A 17180-nucleotide genomic window follows, 5' to 3' on the forward strand; every position below is an offset into this window, starting at 1 on the left:
AACTCAACGGTCTCGCTTAGCGAGAGAAATTTTGAGCTCCATTGTGGCTGTAAGTCGAGAACCACCTGTAGTCTCGCCTAGAGACGAGATGGGTGGCACATAAATCTGATAAATAAATAGATAAGTAGATCAATCTTGAGAACCTTCGTAGGACATAACAGATAGTTCTCAACTTACGACCTTAGGCTTTCATGCCTAAGGGGACTAGAACTCACAGTTTTCTGGTTTCTAGCATTGTGCCTTAACCGCTAAATCAGGGGTAGGCGACCTTGGCTCTTTTAGGACTCGTGGACTTCAACTCCCAGAATTCCTGAGCCAGCATGGGGGAACTATGGCCCCTTCATGACTCGTGGACTTCAACTCCCAGAATTCCTGAGCCAGCATGGCGGAACTATGGTCCCTTCATGACTTGTGGACTTCAACTCCCAGAATTCCTGAGCCAGCATGGCTCAGCATGGAAACTTCTCCCTTTCCCCTCAGCATGGCTGGCTCAGGAATTCTGGGAGTTGAAGTCCATGAGTCATAAAAGAGCTAAGGTTGTCTATCCCTGAACTAGGGGCACCCTTGTGAATAAGGACCCCCAAATCCAGCCAGGACTTGGAAGAGACACACTGAGGTTTGGCTCTTTTATGGACTTCAACTCCCAGAATTCCTGAGCCAGCATGGCTCAGCATGGAAACCTTTCCCTTTCCCTTCAGCATGGCTGGCTCAGGAATTCTGGGAGTTGAAGTCCACGAGTCATAAAAGAGCCAAGGTTGCCTACCCCTGCCCTAAACCAAACTATCAAGTTTGAAAACATTGATCTAGAATTTGGGTTTGGTTTTGCTTTAGTGTGTTGCGTGAACTTAACCAGCATGGCATATAAGACACCGCTTAAACTTATCATTACTGCATGAAACCATCCAGTTGTGTCGCTGGTTTAATAGAACCTAATCCTGAGAAAGATGGAGGGCAATAGAAGAAGGGAACGACAGAGAATGAAGTGGCTGGATGGAGTCACTGGAGCAGCAGATGTGAGCTTAAATGGACCCCAGAAGATGGTAGAGTCGCGATGGGTCGGACACAATATTATAAAAAAAATGGTGATAGCTTGATCCAGAGAGCTGTTCAAAGGGTATATTTCTCAGGTTCTTTTTTGAGAACAAAATACAGACAGACTTATTCGGAAATTAGAAGGTTAGAGTATTTAGATTTGCTCCATAAATCCTTTTATTCTTTTTTGGGGTTTTTTTTTTTTGGTGGTAGCCTTGTTTACATGCACTTAAGAAAGCATTTCAAGGTTGTTAACCTGTCAGGAGCTGTGTGAATGATGTGGGTGTGGGGAGAGCATTCGGCTGGGTCTCTTGCTGTTTGAACTTTGATGCAAATTCTCTTTTTTTCCAAATGTGCTGTGAATACGAATGACACTCATGCAAGTCAATGAGGGAGAACTTGGCATTTAAATATTCTGTTAAGCAGCACCTGAAAACTGAGCCCCCAATTTCCAAGCTGTAGGCAAAAGCTGGCCTGAGGCAGTGTATGCAGAAGGCTGCTGAATCTTTAGAAGGAGAGGAGAAATTGCAGAGTCCTCCTGCAATCTCAAAAGCTCCTGGGAGGACAGGTTGATCACTTAAAAAAAAATCTAAAAAAATAAGAAAAACCACGGGGACCAAGGGTGAAAGCTCACCAAACACTATAGAATAAAAGAAGGGGCTGAAGGGGCTGGTTTTCCCTGCACAAAATCTTTGCCCTTTCCTTGCTGGTTTATATTTATTTGTTTGTTTGAATTTTTGTTGTTGTTAGTTGCGAAGTCGTGTCCGACCCATCGCGACCCCATGGACAACGTTCCTCCAGGCCTTCCTGTCCTCTGCCATCTTCTGGAGTCCATTTAAGCTCACGCTTGCTGCTTCAGTGACTCCATCCAGCCACCTCATTCTCTGTCGTCCCCTTCTTCTATTGCCCTCCATCTTTCCCAGCATCAGGCTCTTCTCCAGTGAGTCCTTCCTTCTCATTAGGTGGCCAAAGTACTTGAGTTTCAACTTCAGGATCTGGCCTTCTAAAGAGCAGTCAGGGTTGATCTCCTCCAGGACTGACCGGTTTGATCGCCTTGCAGTCCAGGGGACTCGCAGGAATCTTCTCAAGCACCATAGTTCAAAGGCCTCCATCCTTTGGCGCTCCAACTTTCTTATGGTCCAACTTTCACAGCCATACATTGCAACTAATTCAAGGTGGCAAACATACCTGACACTCCTTTCATCTCCTTTTTCCCAACAACAACAACCCTGTGGGATGGGGTGGGGCGAAGGAGAGTGACTGGCCCAAAGTCACCCAATCAGCTTTCATATCTGAGGTGGGACTACAACTCACAGTCGCCTGGTGATTGGCGCAAAGTCCTCCAGCTGCCTTTTATGCCTAAGGCAGGACTAGAACTCATGGTTTCTTGGTGATTGGCCCCAAATCACCCACTAGGCTTTCATATGTAAGGCGGGACTAGAATTCACAGTCTCTTGGTGATTGGCCCCAAATCACCCAACAGGCTTTCATGCCTAAGGTGGGACTAGAACTCATAGTCTCCCAGAGATAGGTTCAAACTCACCCAGCTAGCTTTCATGCATACGTTGAGACTAGAACTCACAGTCACCCAGTTTATAGGCCAGAACCTTAACCAGTACACCAAACTGACTTTTATCTTTATAGATTGTGAGCTGTAAGTTAGTTGCTAGAAAAGAGGGAATATTGTTTTTCTTTTCAGACCAAGGGTCTTCTTGTTCATGATCCCAGGAGTTAGGACCTGCATGGGTCACACTGCAAACACAGAAGGAAGTCTGGGGTCCCTCGGGCGTGCAAATGGGGACCCAGGGGTCTTCTGACTCCCAACAAGCTGGGGGACTCCAGAGCTACTTACAGAATTTGGGCCAAATTTGAAGGACTAAAATTCATGTGTTATGTACCCAACAACACAACTCTGAAATTTCTCAGAACGGGATGAGATTTCTCCAGTAGGTTAGTTGGATTCCTTTGCAGCAGCAACAGCCAAAAATGGGTGGTCTGTAGGGAGGACAGGGAGGAGAAAGGCGGGCCATATTCAAGATGTATTTGCATGAGATGTGGAAATGCAAAAGATGGCCGATGAGAGAAAAGAACAACAGAATTGGAAGGGACCTTGGAGGTCATGTGGTCCAACCCTCTGCTCAAGAGAACCTGTACCATTTCAGACAAGAGGCTGTCCAGAATCCCACCAAAAGAATCCCACCTAAAGTTCTTTCCCCCCCATCACTCCCCACCAGCCCCCCTTAGGGGACACGGGGGGGGGGAAGCCCAAGGAGAAAGGGAAGACTTGACCTTCCTCTCTTGCTCTAACTTTGTGCCATTCTTTGGAGGAACTCTCTCCCCTTGGAGGAGAGAAGAGGCAACTCAGTTGTGAAGGGCCGTGGCACTGCAGATGGCTTTGCCTAGCAACCGTGGCATCCTTGTTAGCAGCTTCTTGTTGCTTGGCAACTGTGGTCACGTGGCGCCAAGATGCTGTTTTCCTCATTAGTTGAGCCAGGCTGGAGAAGTTGCCGACAGCAATTCCTCCTTATTGCCTTGGTCTAAAGCAGGGGTAGGCAACCTTGGCTCTTTTATGACTCGTGGACTTCAACTCCCAGAATTCCTGAGCCAGCGTGGCTCAGCTTGGAAATCTCTCCCTTTCCCCTCAGCATGGCTGGCTCAGGAATTCTGGGAGTTGAAGTCCACGAGTCATAAAAGAGCCAAGGTTGCCTACCCCTGGTCTAAAGCAAGGGTGTCCAACCTTGGCAACTTGAAGACTTGTGGACTTCAGCTCTCAGAATTCTGGGAGTTGAAGTCCAGAACTCTTAAAAGATGCCATAGTTGGGCACCCCCTGGTGTAAAGCTTTGGGTCTGGATAATGCTAAGACCAGCAATGCACTCTGCCTCTTTGGGGCACCTGGCAACCATGTCTTCTCTTCTGAAATTTTGGGACATCTATGAAGTGATAGAAAGTCACTCCGCACATGGTCACGCTTGGTCAGGGAGAACCCACCAACCAGTAATATCCCAGGTCTTCTCTGAAGGCTTAGCTTTCAGATGTTTAGGGCAAGGGCAACCACAGGATGTGTCTGTTTGTGTCAGTCAAGAGTAGGGGTAGGCAACCTTGGCTCTTTTATGACTCGTGGACTTCAACTCCCAGAATTCCTGAGCCAGCCATGCTGAGGGGAAAGGGGAGAGGTTTCAAAGCTGAGCCGTGCTGGCTCAGGAATTCTGGGAGTTGAAGTCCACGGGTCATAAAAGAGCCACCCCTGGTCAAGAGGATGGCCATAATTGAGTGGTTGAAATTCCACAATTAAAGGCTATGAAATTCAAGGTCTAAGGCTACAGTCGAGCAATAACAGCTGCCATTTTGATTTTGCTGACCTGTCTTATGGATAGATATCAGAGCTCAGCTACCATCAGCATTTTAGGGACAGAAGGAAGTGTTGTAGGCAGAATTTGGGAGGATAATTCACCAAGGTAGCTGTAGATATAGTAAGCCATTCTGCAAATGCTATTTGGATAGATCTACAAATGCTGTTAGGGTAGCTGGTTGGATGCACTTAGATTTTTTTTTAAAAGTCCCGCCTTTATTATTTTTATCAATAATTCAAGGAAATGAATATCTCCTTCCTCCTCATATTTTCCCTACAACAATAACCCTGTGGGTTGAGAAAGAGGGATTGGCCCCAAATCACCCAGCCATCTTTATTGACTAAGGTGGGACTAGAACTCACGGTCTCCTAGTGATTGGCCTCAACTCACCCCGCCACTTTTCATGCTTAAGGTGGGACTAGAACTAACTATCCCAAAGTCACCCATCCATCTGTCACGGGTAAGGTAGGTCTAGAACTCACCGTCTCCTGGTGATTGGCCCAAAGTCACCTAGCCGCTTTTCATGCTTAAGTCCAGACTAGAATTCACAGTCTCCTGTTTTCTAACTTCACCACTAGACCAAATTGGCTTTCCCCCCACTTTTTTCTTCACTCAAGAGGCCAGGTGGATGGGCCTCGAAATCAAAAAGCAGAAGAGCCGTGGGGCTGAGGGATGCCACGGGGGCGGGGGGAAGAGATTTAATAGTGGGCTCCTGCTGAGCAACGCATCTTGGCAAATGCCCAGCAATGCCAACTCCTGATGCCAGCTCTGCTACGGGCTTCGCCAGGCGGTCATTTTCACCTAGCATGCAAATGTAAGAAATCATTTATTATTATTATTATTATTATTTTTTAAAAAAAAAAAAAAGACTGTGTGAAAACTCCTGGAAGTTGGTTCTGGAATTCAGTTTGGAGGCTATTGTGGAAATGAATCTCTTAATTAATTTTGAAGGCGCATTTCCAGAGGACGGATCTATTGAACAGCGTAAATGCCTGCTGGGAGACACAATCCTTAAATTGGAGCTGGCGCTTGATAATCAGAATATATAGGCTATTCCGCAAATCCCTGAATCGTGGTAAAGGTAAAGGACAGAATGCAGGGGAGGTGGCCTTTAGGAACACAGCATGGAAGGGACCATTTTCCTGGACCAAATGGCATTGCCTGCTTCTTCCCCTTTGGTTGGTGGAGAAAAGAGAATTTTGGCAATTGCGACAGAAGAATCACAGATTCTGCTACCAGAATCTGGGCTGTCAAATCCATATGACAGCAAAAAGACCCAGAAACCCACTGATTCGTGATGTCAGTCCAACTTCAGCTCTAGGGAATAGAGTAGAGTAGAGCAGAGTAGAGTAAATAGAATAGAATAGAATAGAATAGAATAGAATAGAATAGAATAGAATAATGGAATGAAGTAGAAGAATAGAATAGAATAGAATAGAATAGAATAGAATAGAATAGAATAGAATAGAATAGAATAGAATAATGGAATGAAGTAGAAGAAATAGAATAGAAATAGAATAGAATAAAATAGAATAGAATAATGGAATGAAGTAGAAGGAATAGAATAGAAATAGAAATAGAATAGAATAGAATAATGGAATGAAGTAGAAGGAATAGAATAGAATAGAATAGAATAGAATAGAATAGAATAGAATAGAATAATGGAATAAAGTAAAAGAAATAGAATAGAAATAGAAATAGAATAGAATAGAATAGAATAGAATAGAATAGAATAGAATAATGGAATGAAGTAGAAGAAATAAAATAGAATAGAATAGAATAATGGAATGAGTAGAAGAAATAGAATAGAAATAGAAATAGAATAGAATAGAATAGAATAGAAGAATGGAATGAAGTAGAAGAATGGAATGGAATGGAATAGAATCACAAGAGTTGGAAGGGACCTTGGAGGTCATCTAGTCCAACCCCCCCCCCCCGCTCAGGCAGGAAACCCTATCCCATTTCAGACCAACGGTAGCCCGATCTCTTCTTAAAAGCTTCCCGTGATGAAGCACCCCTTCCTCCTCTCAGCTTCCAATTCTAATCTCCCTTCTCCTCTGCAGCCTGCTTGCCGTCCTTGGAAAAGGGCCAATCCAGAAATCCTCGCTTCACCTTTATAGCCGAGGATGGCTGTGCAAATGTCAGGCACATCCTTTTTGTTTGCGGATCCGTTTCATGCCGCTGCCCCTGAACCTTCAGCACTGCACAGAGGAGAGAGAAGCCGCGCTGTGCTGCTTCTCCCCCCCCTCCCGCCTGGTTGTAACGGTGGTGTAAAAGCCACCTTGGAAACAGCGTCGATTTCTCTGGATCCCTGGGTCCAGTCATGGCCCTCCCACATTAGCAAACGGCCTGACGCCCTCCGGAAACTCATCAGTGAGGCCTTCAGGCTGATCTCTCTTCTCCCTGTGCTTGGCCTCCAGTCCAGCAGCTCCTCGACTTAACAAACGTTTGTTTAGTGGCCTCTCGAAATTACATCGAGTGACTTACGACCGTTTTTCACACTTACCGACCACTGCCGTGTCCCCACGGTCACACGATCCAAATTCAGCCTCAACTAGAGTTGAGGTAGACGGTGCTCAACTCACGACCGCGTCTGTTACTAAGCGAGACAGCAGTTCACTGGGTTCTGCCCCATTTTATGACCTTTCTTGCCACCGTCGTTAAGCGGATCACTGCAGGGGTTAAATTAAGTTAAAGGGAAGCTGGCTTCCCCATTGACTTTGCTTGTCAGAAGGCCACCAAAGAGGGTCGTGTGACCCCAGGACATCGCATAAATCAGGGGGGGTGTCTTCAAACTTGGCCCTTTTATGACTTGTGGACTTCAACCAGCAAAGCTGGCTGAGGAATTCTGGGAGTTGAAGTCCACAAGTCATAAAAGGGCCAAGTTTGAAGATTCCTGGCATAAACCATCAATTGCCAAGCGGCCGAATTTTGATCGCATGATCGTGGGCTTGCTGCCACGGTCGTAAGTGTGAAAAATGGTCATAAGTCACCTTTTTCAGTGCCGTTGTAACTCTGAACGGTCACTAAATGAACGGTTATAAAGTCAAGGACCCCCTGTATTCAGAGACCCAATGCCTTGAAACGTGTATCATGAAGGCCCTACGTGGTTTAGCTGAGGTTTTCGTCCTTTCGTTCTTTTGTGGCTAGGCCAGGGGTAGGCCACCTTGGCTCTTTTATGACTCGTGGACTTCAACTCCCAGAATTCCTGAGCCAACCATGCTGAGGAGAAAGGGAGAGGTTTCCATGCTGAGCCATGCTGGCTCAGGAATTCTGGGAGTTGAAGTCCACAAGTCATAAAAGAGCCAAGGTTGCCTATCCCTGGTGTAGCTTAACTACTTCTCTGTAGGATTTTTTTCTCTCCTCCCAGGTAAGGTTTCAGAGTGCAGGACCTGTTTTATTTATTTATTTATTTTACCTTTTGGTCCTTTTCCCCCCGCCTCATCTGGACCGTGGGACCAAAGAGGCAGAAACCGTTATCTCCCCCCCCCTCACCACCACCACCGCTCCCTTCTGTTTTCCGGGGATGGATGGAAAACGAAAAATTAATGCTCAAGGTGAACACACACACAGTGCTAGGACAAAGGAGTGTTGCTGACTCAGCGCAAAGCGGGACGGGTGTCATGTGCCACGGGGGTGGGGGTGGGGGCGTTGGCTGGTCCTTTGCAGCATCAGCGGTTGGAAAGATGCCTAAAGGCTGAGGGGGGGGAATGCTGGAGGGAGTGGCCAGTAGGAGGCGCTGTGCTGGGAAAGTTGGCCCTTGGCCGTGGGACCACTTTGATTTATCTATTTATTTTTTTGCTGGAGACCAACGAGGATTGGCAGCTAAAGGAGGAATGCGCTGAAGTGAAGGGCAGGGAGTGTCAGATAGGTAGCCGAGAGCGTAATGGCAGGCAGGCGCTGCTGTTGTGATAGTGGCAGAAATAAGGGGGTGGGGGGCAGCACTTGGCAGAAGACCCCGCAGGAAGGACCAAGCGAAATATTTACTGTAGGTCACCTCTAGATCAAGTTTATCACCATGGGCAGATGACTTAGTCCCCGTTCATCTTCCAATAAAGCATCCTTTCTTAAACATCTGAACGTAAAAAGGCTTTCTTTCGTTCTGCCGCTTTTATCTATCTATGATCCTCCCTGATCTATTTGTTCTCTAACACTTTGAAAGAGGGTTAATTGGGAAGGAAAAATGCTCGTGGGAGGGGAAACACCACCCACAATTCTCCTGTAGCCAACTCTGCAAAGAGTGGAGGGCTGGGATGGCCCCTTTGCGCTGCCTTGAGCCTTATTTCCAAGAAAACGTCAAAAACATTTTGCCAAGGAGCTACTCACAATTGCCCTATAGAACAAGGAGAGACCTTCCTCCATTCCCCAATCAAGGTATACAATCTTCTAAAGCAGGGGTCTTCAAACTTGGCCCTTTTATGATTTGTGTATTTCAACTCCCAGAATTCCTCAGCCAGAGAAATTAGAATAGAATATAGAACAGAACAGAACAGAACAGAACAGAATAGAATAGAATAGAATAGAATAGAATAGAATAGAATAGAATAGAAATAGAATAGAATAGAATAGAATAGAATAGAATAGAAATAGAATAGAATAGAATAGAATAGAATAGAATAGAATAGAATAGAATAGAATAATGGAATGAAGTAGAAGAATAGGATAGATCTGTTCCAGGTACTCATGCAAAGGGGGCTTCTTTCTGTCCTACCTGCAGGTGGCAGCGCAGAGGCCACGGCCGAACGTTCTCCATGAGGAGGGGTAGAAGATGCCGGCTTTGCCCGCGCTGCTGCTGCTGCTGATACTCGCCTTCGCCCACCAGAGCTTGGAACTGTTGTCCTCTCTGCGCATGGGTGAGTAGAAGACCTTTGCTGTGGGACGGTGAATCGGTGGAACGGCTTGCCTTCAGAAGTTGTGGGTGCTCCATCCCTGGAGGTCTGAAAGGGTTTAGATGGGGTCTTCTACTTGAGCAGGAGGTTGGACTAGAAGACCTCCAAGGTCCCTTCCAACTCTGTTATTCTATTGTCCCAAAGGTGCTCTTTCAAGAGGCAACCGGACTTTCTCGTTTTTCTTTGAAGATGTTTCGCTTCTCATCCAGTGAGCTTCTTCAGCTCCGACTGGATGGTGGGGAATGGAAAGATTTATACTCCTTGCAGACAGCTGGTCATTTGCATCCTTTTATGAGAGTCGTTGAGGCCACTTGGAGGTTTGTGTCCTCAAGATGGTGGGGAATGGAAAGATTTATACTCCTTGCAGACAGCTGGTCATTTGCATTCTTTTAGAGAGTCGTTGAGGCCACTTGGAGGTTTGTCTGTGTCCTCGAGATGGTGGGGAATGGAAAGATTTATACTCCTTGCAGACAGCTGGGCATTTGCATTCTTTTATGAGAGTCGTTGAGGCCATTTGGAGGTTTGTCTGTGTCCTCAAGATCACCTGAGTGGTGCAAATGGGTGTGGAGCCTTCTTGGAACTGCTGAAAGGACTGTGTTGTAGACTGGAAATAGATGATGCCATATCCCTCCCCCTCTGTTGAGAGAGGGCTGTTCAGTTTTGACATAAATGGCCTCTTTCACTCTTTCAAACCAGCGGAACCTCCAAGTGGCCTCAACGAATCTCCAAAAGAATGCAAATGACCAGCTGTCTGCAAGGAGTATAAATCCTTCCCTTCCCCACCATCCAGTCAGAGCTTGCAGTCATATGGTCGTTAGCACTCTTCCTGAGAGTCATTCAGTCAGAACTTGAAGAAGCTTCTTGGATGAGAAGCGAAACATCTTCAAAGAAAAACAAGAAAGTCCAGTTGCCTCCTGAAAAAGCACTTTGGGGACAACCATGACCTGGATGACTGAGAATCTCCATAGACATCCGTTATTCTGTTGTTCTAAGAGAACTTAAAGAACGTGGAGGGTGGTTGAAGCTTTGGGCAGAAAGCCAGAGTCTCAGTTAGCTTGACCTTGGGCATGACAGTGGCTGGAGAAGGGGTGTCAGTTGTGGTTCAAGAAGTCCTTGTTATCTTTGCAGCCAGATGGCTCCAGGAAAAATGGCAAAACCTGGGCGTTTTGTACAGATTTGGTCCTTGGAAGCAACTGCAGAGGTTGAAGTTGCTTTATTTTCCAAGCTAGAGGGCATCGGTGTTTGTCCAGGGCTGAGGTTAGATCATGGGGTAGACAAAGAACAAGGATCCCAGAATCTGCAGGGATTTAGAAGAAGAGAATTAAACAAGAAAGATGAAGGTCAGAGCAGTCGTGTTATGACCACACGTGTTCTGACGTCTTCCAGAGCAGTGTTTTTCAACTTTAGCAACTTTACGATGTCTAGACTTCAATTCCCAGAATTCCCCAGACAGCATGGCTGGCTGGGGAATTCTGGGAGTTGAAGTCCAGTCATCTTACAGTTGCCATGTTTGAGGAAGACTGCTTCCAATGGATTGGGGCAACAATTCCCACCATTCCTGCTTGTTCATTGTGCTGGCCAGGAATTCTGGGAGATGTCACCTCTGTACATTGGAGAGGTTGACAGTCATCTTGTGGAGATGGTTGAGAAAAACAATGTCTACACTCAGGGAATAGTTCAAAAGAAAGTTTATTTGACAGGGATCAAAATTACCTTCCTTCCTTCCTTCCTTCCTTCCTTCCTTCCTTCCTTCCTTCCTTCCTTCCTTCCTTCCTTCCTTCCTTCCTCTTTTTTGTAACCATCATCGGTTCCTCTCTCACGACCAGCTGCCATTTTGGATGACCAGACAGTGTGTGGACGTGGGGAGCGACTCGCCTTAGCTTTGGCCCGTGAACACATCAACAGCATCATTGAAGTGCCCGCCAAGGCCCGGGTGGAGGTGGAGATCTTCGAATTGCAGCGGGACAGCCAGTACGAGACCACCGACACCAGTACGTTGGGGGCCCTCCAGCAGGGCATGGACAATCTTCTCAACCCCTGAAACCAGGAAGGCGAGAAGGTGGAGCTTCTTGAAGTTGAGGAGGGGCCACTGTAAGGAGCAATCAGTTATGATATGTTGAGCTGGCTCTATCCATCCCTCAAAGTGGGCTTAACTATACAAAACCCACATCAGGATGCAACGATGTGTTGTGTTGAAACTGTCAGTCAGTTGGAAAGTCCTGCTTGTTAAGAACAGCATCCTTATCTCTGGGGTTTGTGAGGGATGAACTTCTGGGTTTTCCGTTTGCACGACAAGGCCTACCAGCAACTTTTTGGCCTGAGAAGGAGTTGTGTCAAAAGCACCCACCTGGGGAAGTGTGGCCCTGAGGGAGCTTTCCTAAAAGAGCCTTTGAAAGTTGAGGTCAAGGTTTCAAGCCTTGGATGGTCAGTATAGGCCAGGGGCCTTCAAACTTGGCCCTTTGATGACTTGTGGACTTCAATGCCCAGAATTTCTCAGCCAGCCATGGCTGGCTGAGGAATTCTGAGAGTTGAAGTGCACAAGTCATAAAAGGGCCAAGTTTGAACACCCCTGGTATAAGCCATTTGAGCAAGGTCAGAGGTACTGTGGTAGAATGTGGTCCCAGAAGAGAGGGCAGTATTCAAGAGCAAGGTTCCCCAACCCCGGGCTGTGTCCCGGTTCCAGTCGGTGGCCTGTTGGTAACCTGGTTGCAAAGCTGGAAGTGAGCAGTGGGTGAGCAAACCCTATTCTAAAACTATACATACGTGGGATCTAGGTTATACTCTCCTCCCCACCCTGAGTCTGTGGAAAAATTGTCTTCCACGAAACCGGTCCCTGGTGCTCAAAAGGTGGAGGGCCGCTTTTTCCACAGGACTAAGAGACAGTGAAGTTTAGATTGGGGTGTCGAAGCTTGAAAACATCAATTCCCAGAATTCCCCAGCCAGCATTTTTCCTTCGTTATTTGTCTTCTTTCAGTATTTTAAAACAGGGATCTTCAACCTCGTCATCTTTAAGACTTGTGGACTTCAACTCCCAGAATTCCCCAGCCAGCCACAGGTTTTAAAGTTGCCAGGTTTGTACACCCCTGTTTTAGATAGTTTGATTGAAAGGAAGCGAGTAAAGACTCCTGCGAAGTTCTCACAGCCTATCTTCAATGTTGCGAGTAAGATTTCGGTCTGCAGGTGAGGAACAATAAAGGAAATTGCTTAGAAGTAACTCTGTCTGTCTTGCTTTTTTTGGAGCCTGCCAGCTAAGCGAGACTAGAAGAAGGACTTTAACTTCTTCTAGACCTGCTTCCGAACTCCACTCTTTTGTGCTTATGAAATGACTGGCAGATAGTAAAAAAAGAGAAGCCATACAATAGAAGCTTACAAAGGCGATAATGTTGCTCAGTACGGCAAGCTTGGACTGTGCAAGGAAAAAGGTGGGGTTTTTCCCCCTCTCCTAACCTTCTTCCCACCCTCTCTGTTTCACGCAGTGTGTCAGATTCTGCCCAAAGGGGTGGTCTCCGTTTTGGGACCAGCGTCCAGCCCGGCCTCTGCGTCCATCGTCAGCCACATTTGTGGAGAAAAAGAGGTGAGCGAACCCCGAAGTCATCACCATGCCTTACATTTTTGGCAGCTTTTGATGATAGCACCCCCCTTTTCTACCCCCCAAAAATGGGACTGGATTCTAAGTTTTCTTTCAGAAAAGCATGTAATAGGTAGTCCTCAACTGAGAAGCAACCTAGAACTAAGAAACTTCCTGACAGTTAGAACAATTAACCAGTGGAACTACCTGCCTCCAGAAGTGGTGAATGTGCCAACACTGGAAGTTTTTAAGAAGAGACTGGACAGCCATTTGTCTGAAATGGTATTAGGGTTTCCTGCCTGAGCAGGGGTTGGACTAGATGACCTCCAAGGTCCCTTCCAACATCATCATCATCATCATCATCATCATCATCATCATCATCATCATCATCATCATCATCATCATTATTGATCATCGCACAGTCAGCCAGATGTTCAGACTGGATTTGGCATTTTTGTCTACCTATTGAGTCCTTCTCAAGGACCTGGGATAGGCAGATGTGGATGTTTGATGGTATTACAGATCTCGTCGCAGGATGGAAGCAGTTCCTAGTAAGGCCGCCTTTTGCAATTGACTAATGGCGAATTTGTCAATGCCGATGATGGTGTTCAAGTGGTGCTCCAGTTGTTTTGGGATTGCACCCAAGGTGCCTATTGCTATTGGTACTACCCTTGCTTGCGTTTGCCACAGTCTTTCTATTTCTATTTGTAGGTCTTTGTATTTTGTGATCTTCTCCAGTTCTTTCTCGTCTATTCTGCTGCCTCCAGGCACTGCAGAATAGACGAGAAAGAACTGGATTTTGTAACTTCAAACAGTCACTAAACGAACAGTTATAAGTTGAGGACTTTCTGTATGTAATAATACAGGACATCCGCTGGAGTCTCAAAAGGGCCAGACTTGCATTTGCTTAAAAGGTGAAGTTTGGCTTCTCTCCAGAGGCAAAGATTTAGGCACGGGTAGGCAACCTTGGCTCTTTTCTGACTCGTGGACTTCAACTCCCAGAATTCCTGAGCCAGCCATGCTGAGGGAAAAGGGAGAGGTTTCCAAGCTGAGCTATGCTGGCTCAGGAATTCTGGGAGTTGAAGTCCATGAGTCATAAAAGAGCCAAGGTTGCCTACCCCTGATTTAGGCAGTGGAATGCCTTGGATCGTCCAATTCCTGCTTTTAGAACTCCAGTATGCTAGTTTTCCCCCTCCCCCCTTTCTTTGGAAAATGACATGGATGTTTCTAGACCTCATGATTGCGTAATTTTGCTCACAGTTTTAAAAACCGCTGCAGCACTAGGAAGAATTTTGTAAATATAGTACAGGTAATCTGCGACTTTGGACCACAGTTGGGACCGAATTTCTGTTGCTCAACAAAACAGTTGTTCAAATGATTCACGCTCAATTTCGCCACCTTTTTTTTGCCACGGTTGCTAAGCGAATCATTACACTTGTTGAGTGACTCGTGCAGTTATTAAGCGAATCTGCCTTCCCCCGTGGACTTCGTATGTCGGAATCCGGCTTGGAAGGTCCCAAAATGGCAGTCAAATGACCCTGGGAAAGCTGCATCCGTTGTCAATATATATATATATATATATATATGCTAGTTGCCAAGGGCTGAAATTTGGATCATGTGACCTGTTGCAAGTCGCTTTTTCCAGTCCTGTTGCAACTTTGAATGGTCGCTAAAGAGAATCATGGTCAGTTGAGGACTGCATATCGTTACCGTAGGCAGGTTTAGTTCTGTAGAAGTTTGACCTGCTGAAGCGTTTTTCCCTGCCCTGGTTTTGTAGTCGCCCAAGGAGAGCGGCCTTATTGTCAAGAAAGCCAACGATGTCCTTCCTTCTGTCCTCTAGATACCCCATGTTAAGGTGGGTCCTGAAGAAACGCCAAAATTGCAATACCTGCGCTTTGCTTCGGTCAGCCTCTACCCCAGCAACGAGGATGTCAGCCTGGCGGTGTCTTGCATTCTGAAGTCCTTCAACTATCCCTCAGCAAGCCTCATTTGTGCCAAGGCTGAATGTAAGGAACACAGTTGTGCTGTTTGGCAAGGAACAGGATTTGGGGGTGCTTGGCACGGGGTGGGAGGTGTTCTCCATGTACCTTTGGTTTATGGTAGCCCGGGAGCCAGGATTTACACGATGTAAAAAAGATGTTGAGACTCTAGAAAGAGTGCAGAGAAGAGCAACAAAGATGATTAGGGGACTGGAGGCTAAAGCATATAAGGAACGGCTGCTGGAATTGGGTATGTCTAGTTTAACGAAGAGAAGGACGAGGGGGGACATAATAGCAGCGTTCCAGTATCTCAGGGCTGCCCCAAAGAAGAGGGAGTCAAGCTATTTTCCAAAGCGCCTGAAGGCAGGACGAGAAGCAACGGGTGGAAACTAATCAAGGAGAGAAGCAACCTAGAACTAAGGAGAAACTTCCTGATAGTTAGAACAATTAACCAGTGGAACAACCTGCCTCCAGAAGCAGTGAATGCGCCAACACTGGAAGTTTTAACTGGACAACCATTTGTCCGAAATGGTATAGGGTTTCCTGCCTCAGCAGGAGGTTGGACTAGATGACCTCCGAGGTCCCTTCCAACTTTATTATTATTATTATTATTATTATTATTATTATTATTATTATTATTATTATTATTATTATTATTATTATTATTATTATTATTATTATCATGCCCTTTTGACAGAACCTTGCCGAGAACTCCAGTGAGTGGCTGTATTGCACAGTGGGTGGAGGAAGCTCCCCCTTTCACATGGTGTGGACAGAATAATCTTGGCTAGTCTGTGAGGTCCGAAAACAAAACATCTGATCAAGTAGAAGGGTACTCTTATTTCCCAAAGCTAGCACAAAACCTGATTCTGCTGCCGACTGGATATAGTCAGTACTGGCAGTAGAGGAAAAATTGCAAGGAGGGTAGAGGAAGAAAGCAGAGAGTACATTTGAGACAAGCATGCAGATTTCGGACTTTTCGCCTGGAGTGATTTTAAGTATGGGAGTGCTGTATGAGATCTTCTTTTTTCCTTTGTGTTTTGGCTTAGCATAAGAGAGGGAAAGCTGTCAGAGGTAGTCAGTCATGGTTGCTAGCACCCCCCAGCCAATTTGGCCTCTGTGATTGATGGGAATTGTAATCTGAAGAGTACCTGCTTGAGAAAGCTGAGATACAGGTAGTTAAATCTGCATTCAGAATCAAAGCAACTAAATTAACAAGCCACCTGTTAAGAATGTGCCAATAGAAATGGCTGCTGATGTAGGGGTGAGCAGAGATTATGTCTATTAAAATTACAGCAGGCAGGAGAGTGAGAGAATAGTGTTAATAATACCAGCCTTTCAGATAAAATTGGAGCAATTTTATGCAGGGCTGCAGTCGTGAAAATTGCACCCCTCCAATCAGCATGCTGGGCTGCTGATAATTATCAACACCTCCCTGTAGCTGTAATTTTGGATTTGGGGGAAGGAAAAAAAAAAAAGCAGACGTGTTAAATGCAAAAATCAATTTAGTATTATGTCTGGTCATCAGGGGTGAGTGGATTTAAAGAGCAATGTTGCTTGCCTCAACGTTGATGCTGGGCAGACGGGCCACCAGGAAACCCTCTTGTGAAGATCAAGCCATCATCGTGTTTTGATCTCCACAGTCTTCCGAAAAGCAGAAGTCAAAGAGTTTTGATTCAGTGAACAGACTCAAGAGATATTCAATCATGTTTATTTGGGTGGCAGAAGCTTTCATGTTCTGACTGAACGGGCCCAGGGTCAAATGGGCAAGCCTTGAAGCCAGACCACAAGGCTAGCTTGTAGACAAGGTTGGCGTAACGTTCTGCTCCTTTTTCTGCCCGTCAGGCCTGTTGAGACTGGAGGAATTAGTGCGACAGTTCCTCATCTCCAAGGAAACCCTTTCGATCCGGATGTTGGACGACACCAACGATCCCACGCCGCTGCTGAAGGAGATCCGAGACGACAAAATCTCCACCATTATTATCGACGCCAATGCTTCCATCTCTTATCTCATCCTGAAGAAGGTGAGAGAGGATGCCAGGGCCGAACCGGGGCAGGAACACAAAAGTTTTGGGGTTTGGCCATCAAGGGCAGAGTAAGCAACTTAATTTACAGTACACCGGAATGTTCTATTCGATGGATCTTTAGTCTCTCAGCATTATGTGTTATGAGGACTCTCTCCTGGGAAGGTGACATGGCTCCTGACCATGCTTTGTGTACATAATGAACCCAAAGGCTAGTTGCATACCTTGATTAGGAATGGGTGAAGATCTCTCCTTGTTTCTCCCCAAGCTATTGGGCGATTGTGAGGCCCCCTTAGAATATTTATTTAGTTGATTTCGATCCTGCGTTCATTACCTC

At 46.1% G+C, this 17180-nt stretch overlaps 1 protein-coding gene across 1 annotated transcript in view; it reads left to right on the plus strand.

Moving 5' to 3' along the window:
* The first annotated feature begins 9151 nt into the window (after nucleotides 1-9151).
* Nucleotides 9152-17180, plus strand: part of GRIK5 (glutamate ionotropic receptor kainate type subunit 5) — a 35640-nt gene continuing 27611 nt past the window's right edge. Inside the window, exons 1-5 of the mRNA XM_015821955.1 lie at nucleotides 9152-9236; nucleotides 11099-11263; nucleotides 12749-12846; nucleotides 14681-14846; nucleotides 16665-16843. Of these exons, the coding sequence (XP_015677441.1) occupies nucleotides 9152-9236; nucleotides 11099-11263; nucleotides 12749-12846; nucleotides 14681-14846; nucleotides 16665-16843 (693 nt within the window). The remainder of the gene's footprint in view (nucleotides 9237-11098; nucleotides 11264-12748; nucleotides 12847-14680; nucleotides 14847-16664; nucleotides 16844-17180) is intronic.

Source organism: Protobothrops mucrosquamatus, unplaced genomic scaffold, assembly GCF_001527695.2.
Source record: "Protobothrops mucrosquamatus isolate PMUCROS unplaced genomic scaffold, P.Mucros_1.0 scaffold1433, whole genome shotgun sequence".
Taxonomy (NCBI): Eukaryota; Metazoa; Chordata; class Lepidosauria; order Squamata; family Viperidae; genus Protobothrops; species Protobothrops mucrosquamatus.